Source organism: Neomonachus schauinslandi, chromosome 8 (assembly GCF_002201575.2).
Source record: "Neomonachus schauinslandi chromosome 8, ASM220157v2, whole genome shotgun sequence".
NCBI classification, from domain to species: Eukaryota; Metazoa; Chordata; class Mammalia; order Carnivora; family Phocidae; genus Neomonachus; species Neomonachus schauinslandi.
This window is the reverse complement of record NC_058410.1, coordinates 54,196,943-54,223,139: the sequence shown is the minus strand read 5'-3', so window position 1 is coordinate 54,223,139 and position 26,197 is coordinate 54,196,943. Positions and strand designations below refer to the sequence as shown.

General features: G+C 40.1%; 1 protein-coding gene across 1 annotated transcript in view; it reads left to right on the top strand.

Annotated features, from left to right (window-relative positions):
* The first annotated feature begins 237 nt into the window (after positions 1-237).
* The window catches only part of CRYBG1 (crystallin beta-gamma domain containing 1), a 193,149-nt gene continuing 167,189 nt past the window's right edge, over positions 238-26,197 (top strand). Inside the window, 1 exon segment of the mRNA XM_021693066.2 lies at positions 238-430. Within this exon segment, the coding sequence (XP_021548741.2) occupies positions 258-430 (173 nt within the window). The 5' untranslated portion in view covers positions 238-257.

Genomic DNA, 26,197 nt, shown 5'->3' with positions numbered 1-26,197 from the left:
ACCTGGGCTCGCACCTGGTGCCACCCTCGCCGCGTGGAGGCGCTGCGCCGCGGCCAGGCAGTCGCCTGCGCCCAGAGGGCTCGGGCGGCTGTGCTGCTCGCGCTCCGGCTCTGTCCTCGTCCTCTAACCCTCTGCAGTGCCCCGCACCGGCGACGAGGGGGCGGGGTCCGACGGCGCGCTGGGAAAGGCGGGCGAGCTGGCGCCCAGGTATGTTCTTCCACAAGGGCCGGGCGGCGGAGGAGGAGGCGGACAAGAAGATGCCACTGTCGCCGCCACCTCAGGGCCACCACGCGGAGTCCAGTCCATCCAGGACCCCCAAGAAACACACCCCTTTCCATATCTGGCGCTCCAAGAAGAAGCAGCAGCCTCTGCCGTCTGACTGTGGGGTGTTCGTTCCGCACCCGCCCCCGGCGCCCCTCTGCGAGGCCAGGTAAGCTCCTCGCCCGAGCCCTCGAGTCTCCCCTTCCCTCCCGTCATCTATCCCCAGCTCTGCTGACCCCGAATCCTCACCGCACTCGGAGGAGGGAAAGGGCCCGGGGTGCGTTTCCCCCTCTCAGGAGTGTTAACAGGGTCCAGAGGGGCACAGGCTTGGCCTCTGCGGGTTCCTCGTGGCCTCGGGTTCCTTGTGGCTTCTGGCTCAGGCCAAGCACCAGCGAGAGGAACGTGTGCCCACCCATGTGGCTTTTACTTTGACTGGCAAAGACTTTAGGCAAGAGTTCTATCTACACTAACCTGCTAAGGAGAGCAGGAGGGTAGTGAAGGATTATTGCTATAATGAATGATAGGAACTCTACCTTGGAATTATACAGTACTTTGGACAGTGGTGCCTTTATTGTGAAGATCTCCACTCTTACAGATCTCCACTGACCTCACAGGATCCGCAAGGAGGAGGAAGTGGCAGGGATGGTTACCCACATTTTACGGGTGGAGAACCTGAAACCAAAAGGTGAATGGCTTGTCCCCGTTGGAACCAGTGTCAGAACTAGGCAGCACTAGGCAGCCCCTAGTTATTAAAAATGTAATTGCCGTTGTGCTTTTTAAATTTTTATCAAAACTTTGTATTATTCAATTATACTAGCTGAACAGATACATTCATTGAACAATAATCAATTTGAAGTACCAATCTATTTATGTGGTTTGGAAGTATAAAATATTTTTAATGAAGGGCAGTTGGCAATATCCAGTAATTCCTGCTGTACATATTTTTTAAATACACCCTTATGAACTACGAGGCTCAGAATAAAATAGTGCAAAATTTGCATTTTAGATATATTTTCCTTTTATTTCTACAAGAGTCTTAATTCTGCAATATATTTTCATTCACTTAGTAAAATTTTATTGGGCATCTTCACTAAGTGCTGGGATATAAAAAACAATGAACATGGCCCCTGTAATCAAAGAATTCTTAGTTTCCCGTGGAGACCAATAAGTAAAGAGTGGGATGAATCCTACAATAGATGTTAGCACAGAGGTGGGGATCCAGGAAGCCTTCCTGGAGGAGGAAGGCTGAAGTAGTTTAGTCAGAAAAGGGTTGCAGCAATGACTTCCAGGTTGAGATGGCACTATGAGCATCACCAACACTAGGAAGAGCATGGCACTTCCTGAGAAACACAAGCCCTCACGGGGCTCCATTCCCACCACCCCGAGACTTATTGACACTTAACTGACTGAGCCACCCAGGTGTCCCCAATTGAAATTTCTTTAAAAAAATGTTACTTAATAATGATGTACCCTTCATTGAAGTATTTTTCCTATTACTTCTGTAAATATTTTAAACACTTCCTTGATGGTTTTTTTTATCTGACATACCCCCATCACTTCCTGTCTATCAAAATGTAATCATACACAGTTATAGACAATGTATTCAAATCCAAGTACATTTTAGACTGAAACTTAAAATAGGAGCTTTTGCTTCTCTCCTCAAGTATCTTGTATTTTTGTTCAGTCTTGAAGCACTCTATTCTTTCCTTTGGGACTGTGATGAACTTTGTACTAACAAATGTTCTGAAAACTAAGCACACTGGTCTGTCTTTGGGATGTTTTCCTAGTTAGATCATCTTCCTAAATATTTTGTTTACTTCTGAGACAGTGTACCTGTTTCTAGTCTAAAGAGTGTGGCTAAAGCACACTTAGGTTTCTGGCCCATCTTGACCAGTGTGGCTCTCTTGAACCGTCTGACTGAGTCCATTCACTTCTGTTCAGCACTTGAGGTGGTGGAAGGAGGCAAGATGTGCCGCGCTCGCTGTTGGTCTTTGTCTCTGTGTGAGGAGCGGACCCGTCGGGTGGCCACATGTTTTTGCTGGGCATATACCATTAATATTATGGGCTTTTAGAGCAAACAAAAAATGAATTTATTATCCTGGCTGTGTGACCTTGGGCAAGTTACTTCACCTTTCTGAGTCTCCATTTCTTCATTTCAAAAATGGGAAAAACAGTAATATTGACTCTGTAGAGCTGTTGTGAGTATCAAATGATAGTTTATGCTTTAAATGTAAAACTTTTATCAGACTTCTGGGCACAAAGTAGAAACTCGGTAAATGTAAAATCATCGTCCTTATCATCATTATCATTGTAAATGCCAAGATCTAATGGAAGAAATAGGGTTGGATGGTGGGGAAAAATGCTTCTCTTCCTGCAAGAGCTTACCACTTCAATGATGGTTTAAAGTTTACTGAGGTCAGATTTCTGTATTCTGCAAATATTTGCAGCTTTCAGTGTAGATGTTCTAAAAATCAATAAGGGTCATTTTCTTTCTTTATGTAAAATAATTTGAACACTGGCTGCCTCTCTTCCTAAAATTCACCCTTACGATTTTTTTCAGCTTGGTCTTGGTAAACGTGTTAATATGTTATTTTTCATAGAAAGAGAGCTGTTGCCCTCCTCGGCAGCCCGTCTCCTGTGTAGTCCATTAATCTTTAGCCATCAGGGGGCCCAGGGGAGAGGACACAGTTTGGGCATTGGGAGCTATGGCCTGACTTGCGTTAGTAGCCAATAGTGGTACTCATTTATGATGTTTTGAATTATACTCCATTTTTAATTTTTTAATTTTTATTTTTTTGAAGACTTTATTTATTTATTTGACAGAAAGAGACACAGCGAGAGAGGGGACACAAGCAGGGGCAGAGGGAGAGGGAGAAGCAGGCTTCCCGCCAAGCAGGGAGCCTGATGTGGGGCTCGATCCCAGGACCCTGGGATCATGACCTGAGCCAAAGGCAGATGCTTAACCGACTGAGCCACCCAGGCGCCCCATACCCCATTTTTTAAACAGTTTATTCAGAGGGGGGATTCTCTACCTGGGTTTAAATCCCTGTTCATCTACTTACCGTAACAGCCATGTCATCCCGGGCAAGTTATTAACCTTTTTGTGCTCCAGTATTCTCATCCATAAAAGGGGCATAATAAGAGTTGTTATAAAAAACAAGTTAACGCATGTCAAATGCTCAGAACAGTGACTGGCATATTGTCAGCGCTAGTAAGGGGGAGGTTGTTTCCCTTTTTTCTCACTAGTATCTTGCCTACACCTCCTTTTTAGTAGTAATTTTATGTGTTTATTTTCTGCTATATGATGGAAATGGTGCTTCCTTTTATATATTCCCTTATGGAGCTCTTAGCTAAAGGTCAGTGCAGTGAAGTGAAAATGATTACCCTCAAACTAAACTGAATCCCAAACCTAGAAAGCAAGCGTTAATGTTCTCTGCCAGAGAGCCAAACCCAAGTGGTGGGGAGCCTTGTAATCCTCGGAAAATCTGCAGACCTCATTTCCTTTGGAGGAAAAATGCAGCCAGTGCCGGAGGGCAGAGCATCTTCACTGGGTGGGCAGAGACCTACCTTCAAGTCAGGGTTTGCAGGCTCAAGTTTCTGCCCTGTACACAGTCCTGTTTTTCTGTACTGCAATGGACCTTACCCTTCTCTCAAGGGAAAACAACTTACTCCCTGTGTATATCACTAGAATGTTGTCAGGATAAACTTTTTCCTTCAGAAAAAGAACAGTTGTTTAAAATGTTATTTGAAAGCGTTCTGGATCTGTAGAGTGTTAGTCTTTATGACTTAAAATTGATTCTAGTTTTCAGTCTTGTGTGGCTGGTTTAGTGTTTAGGACTCTGAACAGGTTGAATTATTTTCTAACATAAAGGACATAGCTAGATAAGTCTAGTTTGGTTTTATCTAATGTTACATCTAAGCCGGTTAACACTGGGTTATTTTTCTTACTTATCTTTCGTCAAAGGCAAGAGTTTGAAATTTTAGGTTTTATTTCACCACTGATAAACCGGGAATTTAAACTTGAGCTCTGTCATTTACTAGCTGTGAGCTTCTTGGGAAGTTACTTCAGTTTAATGATCTGACACCCACCTCTAAGCATTGTTTTTGAGACTTATTTATTTAAAACAACTAGCATCGTGCCTGGAAGAGAACAGATGCCCAATAAGTAGGAGCTCTGACATCAGGCTGCAGTGAAAAAGGCACAGACGGTGGTGTTGGACACACTCAGTTTCAAATCTGCCTCCACCATTTTTTTTTTCTTTCTTTTTTTTTTTTAAAGATTTTATTTATTTGACAGACAGAGACCCACAGCGAGAGAGGGAACACAAGCAGGGGAGTGGGAGAGGGAGAAGCAGGCTTCCCGCGGAGCAGAGAGCCCGATGTGGGGCTCGATCCCAGGACCCCGAGATCATGACCTGAGCCGAAGGCAGACGCTCAACGACTGAGCCACCCAGGTGCCCCCTGCCTCCACCATTTGATCCAAGTTTCCTTAAGCCTCGACTTCCTCCCCCTCTAGAAGGGAGACGCAGCCACTCCCCTCACGGGGCTCTAGGAGAATTAGATATCACACCCAAAACACTAGGTGCCAAGCCTCGCCCAAAGCCGGTGCTGGAGAGAGGAAAGGTGAGGGAGGCAGGAGGGACAGGGACCGTGACACCTGTGGTTCTTATCTTCATAGCAGTGGTGGCAGCTTGAATAGATATGCTTTTACACTGTAAGTGAAGACAAGCAACTTCAGGAGCCCAGAAGTTGTAACCAGGCCTGTCAAGCCCTGAAATATCTTTGAGTATCTGGATGTGCCTGTTCGTCTATTGAAGGGTGGCCCTTTATGCATTCGGTGACTTAAAATTCTTAATACATAGGACTGAGGAAGCGAAAGGTCAGCTTTCTACTTGAAGCTAGAGGAGTTTCTCCTGAAGTGATTTTGGAGTCTGAGTTTGGTGTAGGCTAATTCTTTGCTGCTTCTCTCTGTCATTGTATCACTACTCACCCCCTCTTTCTACACTTTCGGTCATGATCTTCTTAGTCCATACACAAGTGATGTACATGCTCTTGGAGACCTTTAGAACTTCTGGGCTTGGGTTCACTTCTTTTTTCTTCTTCTTTTTAAGAAAGATTTGTCTATTCATTTGAGAGAGAGAGAATACACACAAGAGCGTGGGGGCGGGGGGGAGGGGCAAAGGGAGAGGGAGAGAGAGTCCCTAGCAGACTCCGGGCTGAGCACAGAGCCCAACGCGGGGCTCGATCTCACAACCCCAAGATCACAACCCGAGCTGAAGCCAAGAGTTGATGCTCAACTGATGGCACCACCCAGGTACCCCTTCTTTTTTCTTCTTTAGCTTTAATTATAAATCTTATTTGTAAGGATGAGACAGTAAATCACAGCTTTACTATTCGCCTATGATTAAAGCAATGCAGCAAAGATATTAGATATTGAAATTCACTTTCTAACTCCCAATATTCATTCAAAATGTCCATCTTACTATGAATATTGAAAAGACTTACCTGTCTTAAAGTTTGAGTTCACCTAATGGGTCACTTGTGTTTCAGGAATGCTTAGCTGACTGAGCCACCCAGGCGCCCCATACTCCATTTTTTAAACAGTTTATTCAGAGGGGGGATTCTCTACCTGGGTTTAAATCCCTGTTCATCTACTTACCGTAACAGCCATGTCATCCTGGGCAAGTTATTAACCTTTTTGTGCTCCAGTTTTCTCATCCATAAAAGGGGCATAATAAGAGTTGTTATAAAAAACAAGTTAATGCACGTCAAATGCTCAGAACCCGTGCGTGTGATTGGGGTCAAGAGATAAAATAACATATGCTAAATAAGATAAGGAATGAGAGGAAGCATTTAGTTTATAATAACAACTTCAGACCAGGTCTGTGAAAACGTTATCTTCCATTAAGATTTGACGGAAAGATGCAGTTTATTTAATATACACAGTATGTATCAGACACTGTTCTAAGCGCTTTACAAATATTAACTCACTGCAATTAATTCATAACATCCCTTGGAGGTAGGTACGTACTATTATTATCCCCATTTTGAGAAAAAATGAGGCACGCTGGGGTATGGTAATTTAGCCAATGTTACAGAGCTCATAAGGTCGGGGCTGGGATTCTCTACCTTGTGGTCTTGAGTCTTTCAGTTAATCACTACAATGCAGAAAAAAAGTGATTTATTTATTTTTAAAAAATTGTTTCTGGTAAGACCATTTGAATCTTAAATTGTATATTTCTGTTTATCTTGAAAACTTTATCAAATAATTGCTTAATCTGTATTTCATGTTGTACTTACTGTACAGAAGATTTTAGAGATCTAGTTCATGAAAAGCAATGCAATCTGACCTATAGAATCATTTTTCTAGGATTAATAATAGATTATTCTATGGCACAAATTCCTTTCTGGATCTTCTTATTGAAATGTTTATCAGTCCAATTTTAGAGAAGTTTCTTATGATCAACAAACAGAGAGCCCTTATTCTGTATTAGACCCTGGGAAATAGAACAATAAAATCAGAGACGATCCCTGCTCCTAAGCATCTTGCACAGTAGTGGAGTGTGGAGCATACAGCTGAAAATGAAGAAAGTAGCATACAATGCATGAAGTGCAGAAATAGAAGACTTAATCAAATGTATGAGGTCAGAAGAAGGATTATCTTGAAGAAGCAGAAGTTTTTTTCTGATGAAGAAGTTTTACTCATATTGAATAATTAATGAGAAATTTTGTTCTCTGATATGAAGATCAGCAAAGGTTCCAAACCTTCTTGAGGTTATAATCATCTTAAATTATATCCAGTGCCCATGGAAACTTATCTTCGCAGTAGCATTTAAGTCAAAGAGAATCATGTATTTGGTATTGTGCCTAAATAATTTTCTGCTGTTTCTTAAAATACCTAGAGCCTGAGACCGTAATATTTCAGCTCTTCTGTCATATTTTGACACCCACGAAGAAAGATTGGGCTTGGAATGTGACATACTCATTTGAAAACCTTAGCTGAAATTCTAAGTAAACATGATGTTGACATTCTAAAATTATAGGCTGAAAATAAGTGGTTCTTAACATTCTTTAAATAGATTTACAAATCCAGAGAGCAAACCTGGTATCTACTCAATCTTCGTCAAAGATTCTGGAGAGAGTCCAGCATAGCCTATCTTCTCTAAGCAAGGTGTTCTTCCTTAAAAACAACTTATCTTTATTTTCATACCAAATTGCCAGGCACATCCCACAGGTCTCTTTCTATACATTCACTTCAGAAAAATGAATTCTCAGCTTTTACCTAGGATAGATTTGAAATGTGAATTCAATACCTTGTCCCAAAGCAAGTTTTCAAGATAAAGTATGTATGAATGTCTGATATTTGTGGGATTTGGTAAGAAAAGCAAGTCAGTTGAGTTTCATTAGCTCATTTGTAGTTCCCTTAAAATATAGCCGCATTGGGCTGACTCAAATGCCTCATCAAAATCCCTCTAAGGATTCAGATTTATGAGAAATCTTCATTCTAGAGAATGAGCACTTGCTTAGTGCTGTCTTTACAGCACTGAACATCTCCTGGATGGGCATGTTCAGTGGAAATGAAGCAATGACAGAGACCCTTCATCACAAGGGAGCATTTTGACAAAGTGCCAGGAGACCCCAAGGACATACAAGTGACTCAGAGAATCCAAAGTCCATTGTGGTGTCCCCAGTTTCTCTCATCAACAAGTTGTAGACAAGATGAGTGCAGGCTAAACCTGTAGCTAACTCAGAAAAATGAAACACAGAATTAACAAGTGCCTTTTGTTTTTTACCTTCCCATGATGGCAGTTAAACAAGTAAAAGTAAGTCGCTGTTAAGCTTGGCAAAATATCCTGTGGTGAATGAAGAAAGTTGGCGGTTGTCCGTATTTATTATTGTAATGTGCCATTTCAAACCAGCAATCCTAACTGAGTCTCATTTATTAGAAATTAGGGTTATGGTATCTGAAGTTAATATCAACAGCTTGTATAAGAGATTTGGCCAATAGGTACATAAAGACACCACATGTAATACACCTTCTATTTTTTTTCGAATTAGTTAATAAGGAGTGGCATAAGCTCCTAATAGTTCTTTGGATTCTCTAGTTGGATAGTTCTTTATCTTGTGATTGGGGTCAAGAGATAAAATAACATATGCTAAATAAGATAAGGAATGAGAGGAAGCATTTAGTTTATAATAACAACTTCAGACCAGGTCTGTGAAAACGTTATCTTCCATTAAGATTTGACGGAAAGATGCAGTTTATTTAATATACACAGTATGTATCAGACACTGTTCTAAGCGCTTTACAAATATTAACTCACTGCAATTAATTCATAACATCCCTTGGAGGTAGGTACATACTATTATTATCCCCATTTTGAGAAAAAATGAGGCACACTGGCGTATGGTAATTTAGCCAATGTTACAGAGCTCATAAGGTCGGGGCTGGGATTCTCTACCTTGTGGTCTTGAGTCTTTCAGTTAATCACTACAAATTGAAATCAGTGTGGTTAATGCTGCCTTCTTTATATTCCCACGATGAGTATATTTAGGTCTTCAGTTTCACAATGAGAAATTATAACATATATAGGAAATCAAGTTAATTTTTGGTACTAGACAATTTTTGTGTTAAGTAGTGGAGAGAAAAATATGTAAATTCATAGAAATGTAAGTACATTAAAATTTTAGAAGGAAAAACTATTTTAAAGAGAAATTCTAAAGTGTGTGTGATGCAAAAGTAATGTGTCTAGATCCTGTGTTTGGGGCTTCTGCCCAACCTTTGCCAGGAAACAACATAACCAAGATGTAGGCCTAGTTTGTATACCCTCCTTCCTCTCCCAAAGTCTTGGCACAGGCAGTTGAATGGAAAACGGGTGGTCCTCAGACTTTGCAGTTGCTGCCCAGGCTCAGTGGGGATATCAGAATTCCTCAAGCAGAGCTGCTAGGAGCAGTTCTAACTTTAGGTCTCTAGAAGTCCTGCTGCTTGAACCATTTGATTTTAGTTCCTGATTTATCGATGACGAGTCTCTGACATTGAATATATGTTTTACCTTATGTTGGCTTTACACTTCAAGAATTATAAACCATTGCTGATATTTTATCCCACTTGAGGCTCATAATGGCTCTGTGCAATAAGCCCATGCCCTCATTTTATAGGTGAGGAGCCTGAAGTTCCAAGAATGCAATGCGGATGAAGGAAGTGGGACTAAAACAGGTTTTCTGATTTCAGAGCAGCTGTTCTTTTTGGTTCTCTTGGATTATAGACTGCGCCTCCCTGCTCCTGGCCTGGACCCACCTTTGACAGGAGCCCAACTGATTCATCTAACTTCCTGGTGACTATTCTCCTGGAAATCTTCACCCCGTTTCATAAGCCAACAACTATGAGATTGTCTGATCGCAAGATTGAGTTACTAGCTATTTAGCCACTGTATACACTACAGTCCGGTTACTGACATATTGAATGCTTTCAGAGTTTCTGCTATAATTAGTATTTTACCTACTACCAAAAAAAAAAAAAAAACCAAAACCAAAAAACACCCCACTAAAAATAACTGAATTCATGTTTTCAAAAAATTTTTTAGATTTTATTTAATTTTATTTAAATTCAATTAATTAGCATACAGTGTATTATTAGTTTCAGAAATCAAAAAATTGTTAAACTTGCACAGCCATATTTTATAATGACAAAATGTCAATTTGAAATTATAGGGTCTATCCATATCATACTCATGCAAGAACTCCCTTTACAAGGGCTTGAAGTAATGCTGCTGCTATGACATGTAATGTACCTTATTTATAATTTGTCATTTAAATATTTTGATAATACTGACGGATTCCTAAATATCCTATGAAAGCACAGCTTGATTATTTTTGCATCTGCTGTTTGGAAAAGATATGACAGTCTACGGCCATACCACCCTGAACACGCCTGATCTCGTCTGAGAAAGATATGACAGTCGAAACAAACTGTTGACATTCATGTGGAAATACAGTGCCTCCTTTATCGTGACTGCCATGTGCAAACCTAAGAACTGGCCTGGCCCTTTTCAAGCCTGTGCAGTGGAGGCTCCCCCAGGCATTGCCAGCCATTCTTGGCTCTCCCACCTTGCAAATGTTGGCTTGCTCTTCCACTGTGTAGCTCCCACAAACTAAGAGGTTGTTATTGTCTGCAAAACAAGACAATGTAGTTGCTTCAAAGGTGGGATTACAAAACTCTTCTCTTTTCATATTAGCTCCCCAAAACAATTTTGTCTGGAAGAGATTCGATTACTGATTAGGAGTCCTTCATTGGAGCATATCTAGATTGAAAAGAGAGGCATTTGTATTACTATGTGTCGGTAAACATGTTTAAACAAGCTAGTTTAAAACTAGATTTTGGATTTTTTTCAAGATAAAAGTAAAGTATGACTGAATGTCTGGCATTTGCTCAATTTTTTACTTTTACCAGTTGGCATTTTGTGATTGTCCTAATTTCACCGTGTGAGAAGTTTCAAGTACTTTGAAATCTTAGTGGCCGGTACATAGCTGGCAATTAATTGTACCCTTCCTTGTTATTTCACTTTTATTAAAAGCTTTTTTTTATACCCATAAGGGGACAACCAGCCCCAGATCTAGGTGATAACTGCTGAAGATGCATTGAGGCTTTGGGTCCTTCATCATCATGTGGTTTCTTCCTACAGAAAAGCCCTTCAGGAATTTAGGCATCAACTTCCTTGCTCAGGACAGGTTTCCTGGTTGCTTTTCTCTGTGTGAAAACAGACCCTGCTTACAAACCCATAAATTTACAAAGCTTGATGTTAAACAAAGAGGAGTACCAATTTTTACCTTAGTGTCACTCAGTAAATGATCATAAACAGCAAAAGTGACAGCCAATTGGGTTTAGGCATGTTTTGTTTTGTTTTGTTTTTCAGGGGCAAAGAGGAGGGCATGTTTTCTGAGGAAAGCGGGTGTGGCATGGGGGAATGGGCTTTTCAGCCTCCTAATTCCCCACCTCTCCTGTCAGTTGAGTAAACACAAGAAAACTTTTGTCAAGAATAAATAGGACAAAGGGCACTAATGAACTGAGTACCTATTATGTGACAGTTGCTTTCATATTCAGTGCATCTCATTTAATCTTCATAATAGCTCTGCTAGGTAGGTAGTTTTTCTCCCATGTTTACAACTGAGAAAACTGAGTCTGATAGTGTTCGTAAATGCCAGAGCAGTATTTGAAACCAGGTCTTTCCAACTCCAAAGCTGGTAATATTTTCTCCAAACCATGAGAAAACTAAAGCTTCCCGAATGAGTAGTTGATAGAGGGTGTGGGGGGGGGGCGGTGGATGGGTGTATGGTAGGTAGTTAGCTAAAGAATGGAAGTATCCAATACAAACGTAGTTATCCACTTGCTCTCAGAGCTATCATCCTTTCAAAAACCAGGAAAGAAGGGCGCCTGCGTGGCTCGGTCGGTTAAAGGTATGACACTTGATTTCAGCTCAGGTCATGATCTGAGGGTTGTGAGATGGAGCCCTGTGTCAGGCTCTGCGCCACTGAGCATGGAGTCTGCTTGGGATTCTATCTCTTCCTCTCCCTCTGCCCCTCCCCCCACTCTCTCTCTCTCTCTTGCACATACACACACACACACTCTCTCTCAAAACAAAAACAAAAACAAAAACAGGAAAGAAGCATTCTCCTTGAAATGCTTGTCCACTGTAGAGAAGGGGAATATCCAAGAATGAAGAATTCATATGTGTTGGGAAGTCCGTGGGGCACCCTTGTTTTCCTGGGAACCCTTGACTTGAGATAATTCTGCCAAGAATCAGTGACTCAATCCCTGAAGTGTTAACTAAACTTGTTGCTCCTGATTTCCAGTCTACTCTACAAGCCAGAGTTTTACTACCTGTTTCTGGCATGATTCACAGAATATGTAAAGAAATCTAAGGTGAAAATGTTGAGGGGCGCTTGGGTGATTCAGTTGTTAAGCGTCTGTCTTCGGCTCAGGTCATGATCCCAGGGTCCCAGGATCGAGCCCCGAGTCGGGCTCCCTGCTCAGCGGGAACCTGCTTCTCCCTCTCCCACTCCCCCTGCTTGTGTTACTGCTCTCATTATCTCTCTCTGTCAAATAAATAAAATCTTGTTAAAAAAAAATGTTGAGGATTTTTTCACTCTTCATAGAAGTTAATCACAGCCCTAAAAGAGGGAAGAAATTGCTGGTGACCCAAACTCCAAATTTATAGGAGATACTGTTGGCTTGAAAGATGTAGATCTAGAGAGTTTGAAGTAAAGGGATTATGAAAATCCTTTAAATACCCTTTGTCTTTTAGGAAATAGTAAGTTTGTCGTTAGTGCCCCTTTCTCTGAAAATTGAATATTATTTTAACTTTTATGTATTTGAGGGGTCTAAAAAATTATATTTAAGAAAGCTCATTAATTTCTATGAGTATTATTAAATGCACAGAATTAACTCACAGTAGGTCATAAAAGAGAGTAAGTTTGTTTTTCCATTATGCTAGACTAAAAACATGCTCTGGCATAAATTATGATAGTCATGAGTACTGCTCAATTTCTAGAGTACAACTGAAAATTGACTACTTTATCTTAAACCACAGTTCTGCTTATTGTAGGCTTTCTCTAATTTTAAAAACAATTATTCAGTGATAATGGCAATTGAAGCATCAGGTTTGCTTCTTTCATTTGTGACTCAGGTAACATAGCAGATGTTACCTCTCTCAAAAGCAGTCTTGATGTATGTCTTTAGGGACTGTGTTTTTCACACTCAGGAAGGTAAGTAAATGTAAGTGTGAAACTGCACCAAGGTAATTAATTTATTAAACAAACACTCTGGACACCTGCTGTGTGGGAGGCCATGTGGTGTGGCCTGGCAAGCCAGTTCAGGCTCTCTTGTTGGGAACTGAGTCCCACTTTCCTGTCTTTTAGAGAAACTGCAATGTTCACCATTAAAATAATAAAAAGTTTCCACACTTACTGTTTTAATAAGAAAGAAGAGATAATATTCAAAGAGGTACAAGAAGGAGGCTGAGAGATACAGGAGGTTCAACCTCACAGGGGTTGGAGAATTTATAATCCTTCACAGCTCTCAATACCATCACTGATACACTGGCTAGGGTATATAAAATCTCTATATTAATGGTTATATTTATATTTGTACACACACACATTCTAACACTAAAGTACTTTATTTATACAGATGGCCTCCTATTCACAATGAATGGTTCACTTATGATTTTCTGACTTATGATTTTTCAATTCTACTATGGTGCAAAACTAATGTGCATTCAGTAGGAACTGTATTTCAGATTTTGAATTTGGATCTTTTCTGGGCTAGCAGTGTGCGGTGTGAGACCAGCATCTCTCATGATGCTGGGCAGCTATAGTCCCCCAGTCAGCCACGTGCTCACAACCCATATGCTCACAACCATTCCAGACACATAGAGCCCTTCTGTTGTTCACTTTCATTACAGTATTCCATAAATTACACAACACATTCAACACTTGATTATGAAATAGGCTTTCTGTTGTTAGATGATTTTGGTTAACATAAGTGTTCTGAGCACGTTTAAGGTAGGCTAGGCTAAGTTATGATGTTTGGTAGGTTAGGTTTATTAAATGCATTTCTGATACGATATTTTCAACTTATGATGGGTTTATCAGGATGTGGCCCCATCATAAATTGAGGAAGATCTGAATCTGTATTCTGTGCTGGATGACCTACTTGTTAAATTAAGCATGTGTTTACAACATCAGCAAAGCAGGGATGAGAGAGAAAAAAAATCCAGAATATGCCTGGAGATTAATGCTATTTCAAGATATTTAAATTTTGTTTCAAGATTTAGAATTGTTCTTATTTTAAATGATATATTGGGGGTGGGGGAGACATAATCTTTTTAGTGGTTAGAGTGATTATAATACAGATCTCTCTATATATCTCTATATACCTTGTTTAAACAGCTGCTGGGGGGAATGAGAAAGTATGATATGAAATATGGAAAGTAATAAAGAAGCGTGCCCAATTTATTATCGTGTTCCTCGCATGAGTTGGATTTCAGGCCCCAAAGTATCACTTTATCTTCCCTGAAGAGGTTTGATTAGTTGATGCCACTTTTATTTTTATTTTATTTTATTTTAATTTTTAAAGATTTATTTATTTGAGAGAGAGAGAGAGAGAGTGCATGAGTGGGGGTGGGGTGGGCAGGAAGGGGCAGAGGGAGAGGGAGAAAAAGAATCTCCAGCAGATTCCCCACTGAGTGAGGAGCCCAACATGGGGCTGGATCCCACAAACCTGAGATCACGACCTGAGCCAAAATCAAGAGTCAGACGCTTAACCAACTGAGCCACCCAGGCACCCCTGATGCCACTTTTAAAATGTCCTGTCCATTTCTATAGAAGTGCTCAGAACAGTGAACATTCTGAGGCACTGTTCTTTTATAACTGAGATTCTCATTTTATTGATTGATGTAGTAGTCTACAATTGCCTTAGCTATTTTGGCAGCTTTAACATATAGTTATAATAATCCATAATCTCACTATCTGTGAATAACATTATTAACATTCTGTTCTTTTTCTGTGCATATTTTCATACACATTAGCCCTAAAGATGATATCACAAAGGCAGCAATTTAGATGCCTTTTGTCTCCTGCTTTAGTTTTCACTTAGCATTATCATTAGCATTTTCTCACCTCATTAAAGTATGTAAAATGCCCCTCTTAATGGACATTTAGGTTCTTCCTAATTTTTCACCATTATAAATACTACTTCAGTGAACAGCCCTGTGGGCAACCTCAGCCTCTGGATATTCTCTGTCTGCCCTTCCAGATCCACTCTTCACCCTCCTCTGTGCTCCGTAGAACTGTATTTAGAAACTGCATGGACCATGCTCTCTTGCAATCTGGGTTCCAGTTTGGTTCAGGCAATGGGAGGCTTTAGAGGAGAGCACAGGAGCCGGAGTTTACATGGGAGTGTGGTGGAGGTTTCCTTCTGCCATTGAAGGCTACAGCCTCTGATGGGTGGACTTCTTCTACAGCTCAGATCTTGCCAGTTCCAGCCTCTTGTCTCTGCATTCAGGGCTGGTAGGCTTCCCGCTTTTGAGAGCCCGGACTGCTCCATTATTCCTACTGATGTCCCCTCCCTGCCCACATCTTGTAAACTGTCAGTTCTTTAAACACTTCTCGATCATCTCTTTGGTGTGTGCCATCTGTTTCCTGCTGGGATTCTGACTGACTGACATCATCTAAATCTAAGGGGTATGCTCTTTGTATTTTATTTTGTGTTTGAGTTTTTATACTGCAGGAGTTTATGGTAAAAGACCATTCAGAATTGGGTAGGAGAGTTAAGTTAGGTCAGGTCTGAGCTGGTATTAGTGAATAATGGCCATAGATTGGATTAAAGTACTCTCATAGAGATAGATACACATTTCTGTTGGGAACAGAGGGAAGGGAGCAATAAACTCTTTCTGCACAGGACACCTGTTCTTCAAAGACGAGGAGGATACCTTAGCTGCCAAACGTTTCCAGTTTGGTTTCATTTGAATATTATTGGTTCAATTGTTTCATTGCTCTTTTCATTGTGGCTAACCCCTTGTCCTGTTCTTGGCAGTTTGCATATTCATATGTGCAGTCTTCTATATCCACTTATATATATTCCTTCATTTACACATTTGCTGAGAACCTCTTCCTTATAGAAAGCACGATCAGGATTTTGTGAGCTGAATGGATACTACCATGTTTGGGGCATTCCTCCATATGTGAGTGATAACTTCTCCTTAGTCTTTAAATGAAAAATAAAAATCACATAGCAAACAGTTAACTTCATTCACTTCTGCTTCAGTTCTAGATATCAAAGTCTATAATTTTCCAGAATAAATGCCAAAGCAGTCAAAGCAACTAGGGGTTGTTAACACTTCACAGGTCATTTAAATCGAATGATAATGTTTTCTACGTTTACTGGGTCATCACTGACAGGATCTCTGACTGATAGAGTATTGAGGCTTATTCAAGGACTCACTGGATTGCTTAAAAGGCCTAGCTCTTGTTTTGTTTTTAAGTAAATTTTATCTATCTTTGGAAATGTTTTTGTTGATCTGATATTCAGATTATATTTTATGCTCTTAAAAATGTGAATTACTATGAGTGTATTTTACTACAGGTATAAAATGAGGATAATTCACTTAAAATTCAACATATAAAATTCTCACCATTTACCAATGACCAGTGATAGCAGAAAAGAAAAAACAAAAACAAAAGCCTATTGGCAATAGAAATGAGAGAGCTTGGGTTTTAATTCTAGATTTCTCAGTTACAAATTAGGTGACTTTGGGCAAATCATCAAGCTCTTTGTGTCTCAGGGTACTGATCAACAAAATGGGGATGATACCAACCTGCCTGGCCCCCCACCAAGCTGTTGAGAGGCTCCTTTGAAACATGTGAAAGAGCAGTGAGAACCATGAGTCCATAGGTAGTGTGACTTCCATCACCCCTTGACTCATCTCTGGCTCTCACTGCTTCTTTTCTAAAAGCCTGGTACATACTTTTCTCTCTTCCAGTGGTCTTTTCAGAAGTGAGTAGCTACATGGCAATATTTGCTTTTCCCCATCTTTTCTCCACCTTAATCTCCTCTCTGTGTATTCCTCCTTATCTCCAGAGTTCTGGTCTGAGGCTGGTCTGGGGCCTCCTCATCCATGTCCCTGCACAAAGCAATGGGTTGAAGAGGGGGCCTCTGTGGGTCTTGTTGCTGCTGGTCTGCATCACTCCCTCTTTCTTGGCTTTTCCCCCCAGGTGCCTGAGTTCTCTGCTACGTTAAATGCCTGTGGGAATTGTTTAGCTGGATAGACACGCCCATATTTCCTCCCCGCCACTGCCACCAGGTTGCCTTCCTCTTACAGATGCGACTTATTTCACAGAAGAAGCTCATGTGGGTTTCCCAGAGAATTCAGGGAGGTAGTTAGGTTTGATTGTCTCCATTTTGCAGGTTAAGCAATTGAGGCATTAGGTTGTTTAATGAGAGTCAGGACGATATCCCAGGACTCCCGAATTTTAGCCAATGCTTTTTCTGTTATAACGTCACAATACAGAATAGATAGAAATCGAAAAAAAAAATGTTTTGTAGCTTTCCTGGTTTATTGCAATGTCCTTTCTTCTTCTTCCCTTTTTAAAATTTAACTTAGGTAATGTTAATGACATAAAATGACATTGAAGTAGAAGAGGAAATTGAGAAATGTTTGATTAGTAGAGTAAGATACTGATACATTCTAGTTAAAGATCACACTACTATGAATATTAAAATTTGAATGTAACATTTCTAAGAAAATTCTATAGGTAGAAAACAGTGGATTTTTGCTAGTGACAAATGGCCAGCTGTTGAATTCTCAAATTTGACTCTTACCTATTTTAAGTTTTTTTGAAAGACAGTTGTCTCTAGGGCATTTCAATGTTTGGAGCTTGATAACCAAAGATATTGTCCTGACTTGTACAACTTTGGTGGAGCAAAACCCCAGCATTTGTTACCCCACCAGACACTTTTCCCATCAGAGCTACTCATGTTCAGGTCCTAACATGCACACACCTTTCAGTTTTATTTCTGAGGTGGAAATTTGAGTAACATTGAACACAAGGTATTTAGGAAATTTAAATATTGAACAATTTAAAAATATCTCTAGAGTAATTTCCTTTTGGAACTTGTGATTTGAAAAGGTCTCTGATTAAATCCTCAAGAGATTCTGGTGCCCCAAAGCCAAGGCTTGGGCATGGGACAGGAACCCTGAGTAGCTGCAATCTAAGCTCCCTGAGGCGTCAAAGCTTGATGATGGATCAGAGGGCTGAGGGACTAGCCACCTGTCTTGGTGGTTTATGAGCACAGAGAGGAGAGTGTGAGCAGGTGATGTAGCTGTTTCTATTGTAGCCTCATAACCTTTGGATCCTTGTTTGGATGATAAGTTCTAAGGTCACCCCACCGTAAACCTGACTGTTCACTGTGACTACTTTTCCTAAGTTTAAACTCAAGCTCTTGTTGCCATGCTGGTAGAGTGGTAAATTACATGCACTTCTTTCCTGTGTATATTGAAAAGCTTCCCTAGAAGTCTGAAAATCACTTTGTGGATATTCTTGCTATCTCCATCTTTGCACCTCCAAATATTTCTGGGTCCTGAACTATCTTGGGGCTAATGCAAGAGCATTGTGTCTTCCTGACCTGCACTTAAATGTAAAGAAGGAAGGGGAGATTGAGCCCTTTTTCCACCTACCCCTTCCCTCCAGCCCAGCCCAGGACCTAAGTATTCTTCATGAATTTGGGGTGATTGTTTAATTGAATTGCTTCCCTCTAGGTCTGTTATTAGCCATTCAGGAGCAAAGGCTCTTATGGTTTAAAACTATGTTGAATATATAATTTTATATGTATTAAAAAGTTTCATTTTAAGCACTAGCCTCTTAAAAAGGGGGAATATACTTCGATTCTATAGTCATTTGTGGTGTCAACCATCAGTGTGCAGAGAAAAGTACCATCTGATATATGGCCTCATGAATTATGCTTTTCACTTTATAGTTCAGACTGGCAAGTTTATTTCTCAAGTAATTTCTTTTTATGTTTTCTCCTGACAATCAGAATAAGATGCTACCATATAAGAAACAGTATTTGGTTATAGGCATCTTGTAAAAATACTAGCTTTATACCATAGAGGTGGCTAGTTAAGAGAAAAATCAGTACTCTTGACATGACAGTTTTACCCATTTTTTTTAAAGATTTTATTTATTTATTTGAGACAGAGAGAATGAGAGACAGAGAGCATGAGAGGGAGGAGGGTCAGAGGGAGAAGCAGACCCCCTGCTGAGCAGGGAGCCCGATGCGGGACTCGATCCCGGGACTCCAGGATCATGACCTGAGCTGAAGGCAGTCGCTTAACCAACTGAGCCACCCAGGCGCCCCAGTTTTACCCATTTTTAAAAACACAGAATTCTTTATTATGACAGCTAGGAATATTTAGTACTACTAAACTTTTAAGAAAGAAAATACCTAAGCCAAAAAGTAAACACTGGCATAAAATTGGTACCAATTTCATCAATTTCTAAATTGCCAAAGTTTAGTTTGTGTTTCTGCTCACCTATTTATCCTGGCTTAGTTGCACTTGGAAACGAAATTCCTTTCCCCAAGTCTTCCTTCATAGTTTCATCTGTAACTTTTATAAATTAAAAAATCTTTTCCATTTTTTAGGTAAAAATTTACTTTTTGCTGTACGATTCATATGTGTTTGATTACTATGGAAGGAAAAACAGCCTCATAGGCTTACTGGCTATGTATTTGTGTTTCTTCTTTTGTGGAATGTCCATTGCCCATTTTAATATTGGTGTGTTTGTGTTTTCTTATTGATTTGTTAGAGTTCTGGAATAAAATTAAAGTGGGCAGAGGATGTTAACTGGCAATATGCTTTTTCTTAGGAAGGTAAATTGCTTCAAAATTTAAAGCATTCTGGTAGAAGAGAAATTTCATTTTTTTAAGTTTGTCTTCTGAAGTCATATTTTAGAAAATAGTAATTATTTACCTCTGTTTCAGAAGTATGAGTTTTCTTTCTTCTTCTTCTGATTTTTAGATTTATTTATTTGAGAGAGCTAGCACGCAGGGAGGGGCAGAGGGAGAGGGACAGAAGCAGGCTTCCCATTGAATGTGAAGCCAGATGCGGGGCTAGATCTCACAAACCTGAGATTCAGACCTGAGCCAAAATCAAGAGCCCAGTGCTTAACTGACTGAGCCTTAGGTGCCCCAGAAGTAAGTTTTCGCTCTTGAGCAGGAATTTGAGGTAAGCTTATGCAAGGTATGTTAGCTGGATATTTTTTGTGTGTGAAAGAGATGGTTGAAACTTTTCTGACATTTACTTTTCGAATATATGTAACAAAAGCATCTTTTATCACTTTTATATTTTTACATAATTTTCTAGTCTAGTTAACTCCTATAATGAGAGGTTAAGTTTCTGTTGTATTGTGATATTTTGGCTTTTTTCAACTGCTATTACTTATCATTAATGTTAATATTGACTCTATTTTATAATAGCTATGAAAATAATGTAGGTGCTCATTCTTTTGTCAGAAGATACATTTTTGAGTAAACCTTTGAGCAAATTGTTATGTTATGTCTGCAATTGATTTAAATTGAAATTAATCCCTGGGTTTAGGTAAATAGTTTAATTAATTTTATCCATGAAGCTGGTTATTATTCAAGGACAAATAGCATTAAGATGAATCACCTGTAAGATAGACCTGTAAAGAAAATACGTTCTGCTCACACCTACCAAAGGACAAATGTTCTACTGTTTGGAAATGCTAAGTTTTGGGGACTTGGTAACACATCAGAAAATATTATTATATTAGTATTATAGAAATTATCATAGGTTCTTTGATGCCTCCTTATTAAATCACAGTCTGATCTTCTCTCTTTTCCCCCCCCATCCCTTGTCTGTCCTCCTTCACCTCCCTTTCTTCTTCCCTCCTGTCCTTTCTAATGGTGGTATAGCTTACACAGAGCAGAGTACAAAAATATTAAGTACACAGCTCAATTAATTTTTATATATGTATACACGCATGTGACCATAACCCAGATAATACACAATACTGTCACCCCAGAAAGCTTTCTTGTCACTGTCCTTACCACCTCCCCATCATAAAAATAACTACTATTCTGACTTATATTTCATTATGGGCTAATTTTATTGTTTATATCTTCCCATCATTGGAATCATATGGTATATATCTGGCTTCTTTCACACAATATTATGTCTATGAGAGTCATCCATATTTTGCTAAGCAGTAATTTGTTGTGTAATATTCTATTATACAACTGTGTCATAGTTTATTTTATACATTCTGTTGTCACTGGTCCTTTGGATTGTTTCCAGTTTTTCACTACTATGAATAAAGTTTCTATGAATATCCTTGTATGTATCTTTTGGTGAACATAAATATGTACTCATTTCTGTTGGGTATACACAGAATTTGAATTGCTGAGACATATGGCAAACATATGCGTCATTTAGTGGATACTTCCAAATTATTTTCCAAAGTGACTGTGTCCATTTACACTCCCATCAGCAGTGTTAGAGGTCCAGTTGCTCATCGGTCCTTCTAATTTTAGCCATTCTTGTGTGCCCTGGTGGTTAATAGTGCATCTCATTGTGGTTTGAATTTATCTCTCCCTAATAACTAGTGATGTTGAACAACTTTTCATAAACTTACTGGCTATTTGATATCCCTTTTTGGTGAAGTGACTGTTTAAATATTTTACCCATTTTAGAAAATGGTCTTTCTTCTTTACAGATTATTGTTTTATACACATTCTTATATATATATATATATATAACTATATTCTTTTATAATATAAAGAAGGCATATATATAAAGAATGCACATGCATATATACAAATATGATCTAAATATATATGTGATTTCTCAGTTTGTAGCTTCTCTATTCTCTTGATAGTGTCTTTTATTTTTTTAATTTTTTAAAAGATTTATTTATTTATTTGAGAGAAAGATCATGCGGGGGTGGGGGGGAGAGGGGCATAGGGAGAGAATCTCAAGCAGACTCCCCGCTGAGCATGGACTCCCCCCGCCTCCCCGACATGGGGCTCAATCTTACGACCCATGAGATCATGACCTTAGCCGAAATCAGGAGTCGGAGGCCTAACTGCTTAACCGATTGAGCCACTCAGGTGCTCCTTGATAGTGTCTTTTAAATTACAGAATTTCTCAAGTTTAAAAAGGTCTAATAATTTATCAACCTTTTCTTCTATAGTTCTTTTATTTTCCTTTTTTGGAAATCTTTGCCCACAATGGAATAGACATTTAATAAATATATATATATTTTTTTTTAGAGAGAGAGAGAGAACATGTGTGGGGAGCGATGGGGCAGAGGGAGGGAGAGAGATAATCTTAAGTAGGGTCCATGCCCAGCATGGAGCCTGACGTGGGGCTGGATCCCACAACTCTGAGATCATGACTTGAACTGAAATCAAGAGTCAGACACTTAACCAACTGAGCCACCCAGGTGCCCCAGACATTTAATAAATATTTAATAGATGAATGAGCTATGGGAATGAGTTGTCCACCCTTTACAAGTAGTATTTCACAGTGCCATTTAGTTCTGTCTGTAGTGTGGTAGCTATGTTATGTATATTCTCTCTCCAGTCTTCCTTCATGGAAGGAAACTAAGTTCTGTAATGTACTGATTGCCATTTCCCTCCAACTCCGTGCCACTGCTGTATGGGAATGTCTCTTGCCTGTGTCAGAAGGTTGGAAAACTGACAAGTCTGGGTAAAGTGCTGTGTGTTAACGTGCAGCTGAAAAAGAGCCAGTGTTTCCTTCTGCAACATTGATGAGTCACCGCTGTCTACCTGGCTCCTGACTGAGCAGTCAGTACCCTCCACATGTAAGCACTCCATACTTGGGTGTCTCCTGAAAATGTCACCTTTCCTCTCTTTTTTTATCCAGTCTTTCCAGAAACACCTCTACTAGGAACTTCTGTCCAATCTCTGCTGAAATGTTAAAGATAATGGAGGTTTCCCACACATTATTGTCGAGAAATCAAAATAAAGGACTGCATGGTCAGATGAGCTAGGACTAACAATACCCCAGCTCCGTGGTCTGGGAGAACCAACAAGATGAAAACAATGAGATGTGGGGGAACTGGTTGTAAGCTGCAAACCAGAAGGGATCCTGTTTTATTCATTGCTCAATCCCCAGTGCTGAGGGTGACAAGATCACTTAAGCCAGCCCAGTTTTGAGAGTGAGGAGCTGTTTGTACAATTTTGCCAGTACAACAGGCATAAACTGTACTCACAGGCAAAGGGGGATGTGTGGTCATCCGACCCCTACCCAGTCTATCTGAGGAGCTCAGTGAGGAGTTCCAAGAGGAGGAGGGAGGAAGAGAATACAGATGAGCTGAGGACATTTTCCCAAAGTCACCCTCTCATTTGTTTAAAACTTCATGTTTGCCTTTGAATTTCTGCTCACATCTGCTGCTCTTGACTTTTTCACTAGTCTCCCCAACACTTCTTTAAGATAAAAGAGCTTCACGTCCTGATCTTGCTTCTTTTTCCATTTAAAAAATACAGACCTTTATCTATTGTTTTCATCATTCCAATTTCACCTCAATCCCCCCCTGGCCTGATTGATAATTAAGAAGTCTAAAAAGAGATCTTCCAGTCGTGTGTGATAGTGTAAAGGAAAGCATGAGAATTATAAACACAAAATTCAGTACCTCTGGAGATGGAGGGAGAGAGGGGGACACAATCAGGGATGGGACACAAGGGAGCTTCAAATATTTGGGTAAAATTCTATTAAGCTGAGTTGATGAGAAGACAGGTGTTGGTTTTACTATGATATTATAAAGTGCACATGGACATAATGTTGCCTATTGCATGTATGATATGCTTCATAATATTAATAAGTAAGCAAAAATTAAAAAAAAAAAAACTTTTGCATGGGTGACTGCCTGAGGCTGACTTAGATTCAGATGCTGGCTCTCTATTCAGATGCTGTGACTTTGGGCAAATGATTAAGCTTGTGTGTGCTTACGCTTCCTCATGTGTGAAATGAGGATGGAAGCGAAGACCGCACAAGACAGTGTGTATAAGAGTCTCCACTGCAGCCCCTTTCCAGGCAGGGGGTAGTCCCACACGGCACTTTTCTTTCCTTATTGCTTTCCTGCTGTCCAGCCACCACTCACTCTCTTTTCTCTATCTTCAGATACAAAATATTCTTTTTTGGAGGCTCCATTTTTCTCTCCCATTGTCCTCTGTTTCTAGTTGAAGATAAACTTTGGAGAATGAGAAAGAAATTGGAGGTTTTGCCCCCAATTTTAAAATTTATAAAGACATCCCCCCAGTAAAAGATCCTGTTATTTTCACCTCTGTCTCTAGCTTCTTCAACAATCTTTTTATATCACCCTCCTCAGAAACAAAACAAAACAAACACCCTTATATTTCATGCAATGAACAAACAACAGAGTTTTTACTGGGGAGGGGGAGACTTTCCCTGAAAACCCAGGCCCCCAAAAGAAAAATCTTTAGAGTATGAATTCTGCACCTTTGTGCCCAATTATTCTGGAAGATAACCATTTTTATTTATGAATCATCAGAGCCTGGGAGAATTGGCGAAAAATCAGCTGGCACAAATCTCTTTTAGGCTATAATTGATATGAAATTAACAAAATGATGCAGTGCAGTTAAGATAGATCTGGAATGTATTTCTCAAATGAACATCGAAGACAGAGTTACGCATAGCTCCTTGCTACTCAAAGTGTAGTCTGCGGGTCAGCAGCTTGAATATCTGTTTGAAAATGCAGGGTCTTGGGCTTCACACAGCCTTGCAACTCAGAACCATACACCAAGTAATTTCTATTGGCACATATTTTCATGGCACAGTTGGTAGAATTGGTAGCTACCATTACAGCAGATGAGGCACGTCCCTTTCTCCACTTCTCCCAATAGTCTGCTTTTTGTGGAAGTTTTCCCAAGTGCTGATTAGCTCACCTGTGAGTTGATATTCCCCAAGCTTGACTGTGATTTTGATGACGGTGGAAATGAGGAAGGGGAGGAGCAGATGATGAGTCTCTGTGCACTGCCATCCACAGGCTGCATGCCAGCCACCTCCAATCTGGACAGGGGGCATGGTTCTCTTCACTCCTGCTTTGGAAAATCCAAGGAGGAAGTGAAGGACAGTTTTCCCCTCTTCACCATGGAACTAGAAAGGGAGGGAGGCCTGGCTCATTTTAAAATCAAATTTTATTCTAAAGTCAGTTGAATGCGTACACAAAAATGTGTACATGTTCATGGGGTTATTTATAATTGCAAAAAAGTGGAAAAACCCCCAATGTCCATCAACTGATGTGTGGGTAAATAAAAGGTGGCATATCCACACAATGGAATATTATTACTCGGTTGTAAGAAGGAATGAAGCACCAATACATGCTGCCACAGGATGAACCCTGAAAATATCATGCTAAGTGAAAGAAAACAGTCAAAGAAAACCATGTATTTTATAATTCCATTTATGTGAAATGTCCAGACTAGGCAAATCTATAGAGATAGAAAGTGGATTAGTGGTTGCTTAGGGCTGAGGGGAAAGGGAACAGGAGTAACTGTTAATGGGGATGGAGTTTCCTTGGGGAGTAATGAAAATGTTTGAAAATTGACTGTGGTGATGGTTGTACAACTCAGTGAATATACCCAACCCATTATATTATAACACTTTAAAAAGGTGAATTGTACTATATGGGAATTACATCTCATTAGAACTATTAGAAAAGATCAATTTAAAGAATTCCATTTTGGGGCACCTGGGTGGCTCAGTCATTAAGCGGCTGCCTTCAGCTCAGGTCATGATCCCAGTGTCCTGGGATCGAGCCCTGAATCGGGCTCCCTGCTCAGCGGGGAAACTGCTTCTCCCTCTGACCCCCCCCCCCCCCCCCCCCCCCCCCCTTGTGCTCTCTCTCACTCAGTCTCTCTCAAATAAATGAATAAAATCTTAAAAAAAAAAAAAGAATTCCATTTTTGAATTCCGTGTTGTGATCAGCAAAAGGGACTGCCATTTTGGCCACATGAAGTGAGGGAAGAGTGAAGAGAAATAAATACACAATGGTTTTGATGGCTGATACAAACTACGCTGATGCCAACAGACAGATACCCCTGGGTTCTGCCAGGATACTGCCCTGCTTCATTCTTACACGCCAGATTCCCAGCATTAGAGGCAGGCCCGCTGACTAGACCACAAAGGTGGTTTCCAGAAACTCACTATAACAATGTGTGTGTCTGTGTTTCCTAAGAAGAGAACGAAAGCAAAGGAGCTAAGCTTTCGGGAAAGCCTGAGCAGCTGTGAGTGTTCAGGCTGGTTCGTCATACTAGCTCATCACCAGCCTAGAAGGCACAAGGAGGAGTCCTGATGGAATGGGATTTCGTCCAGGC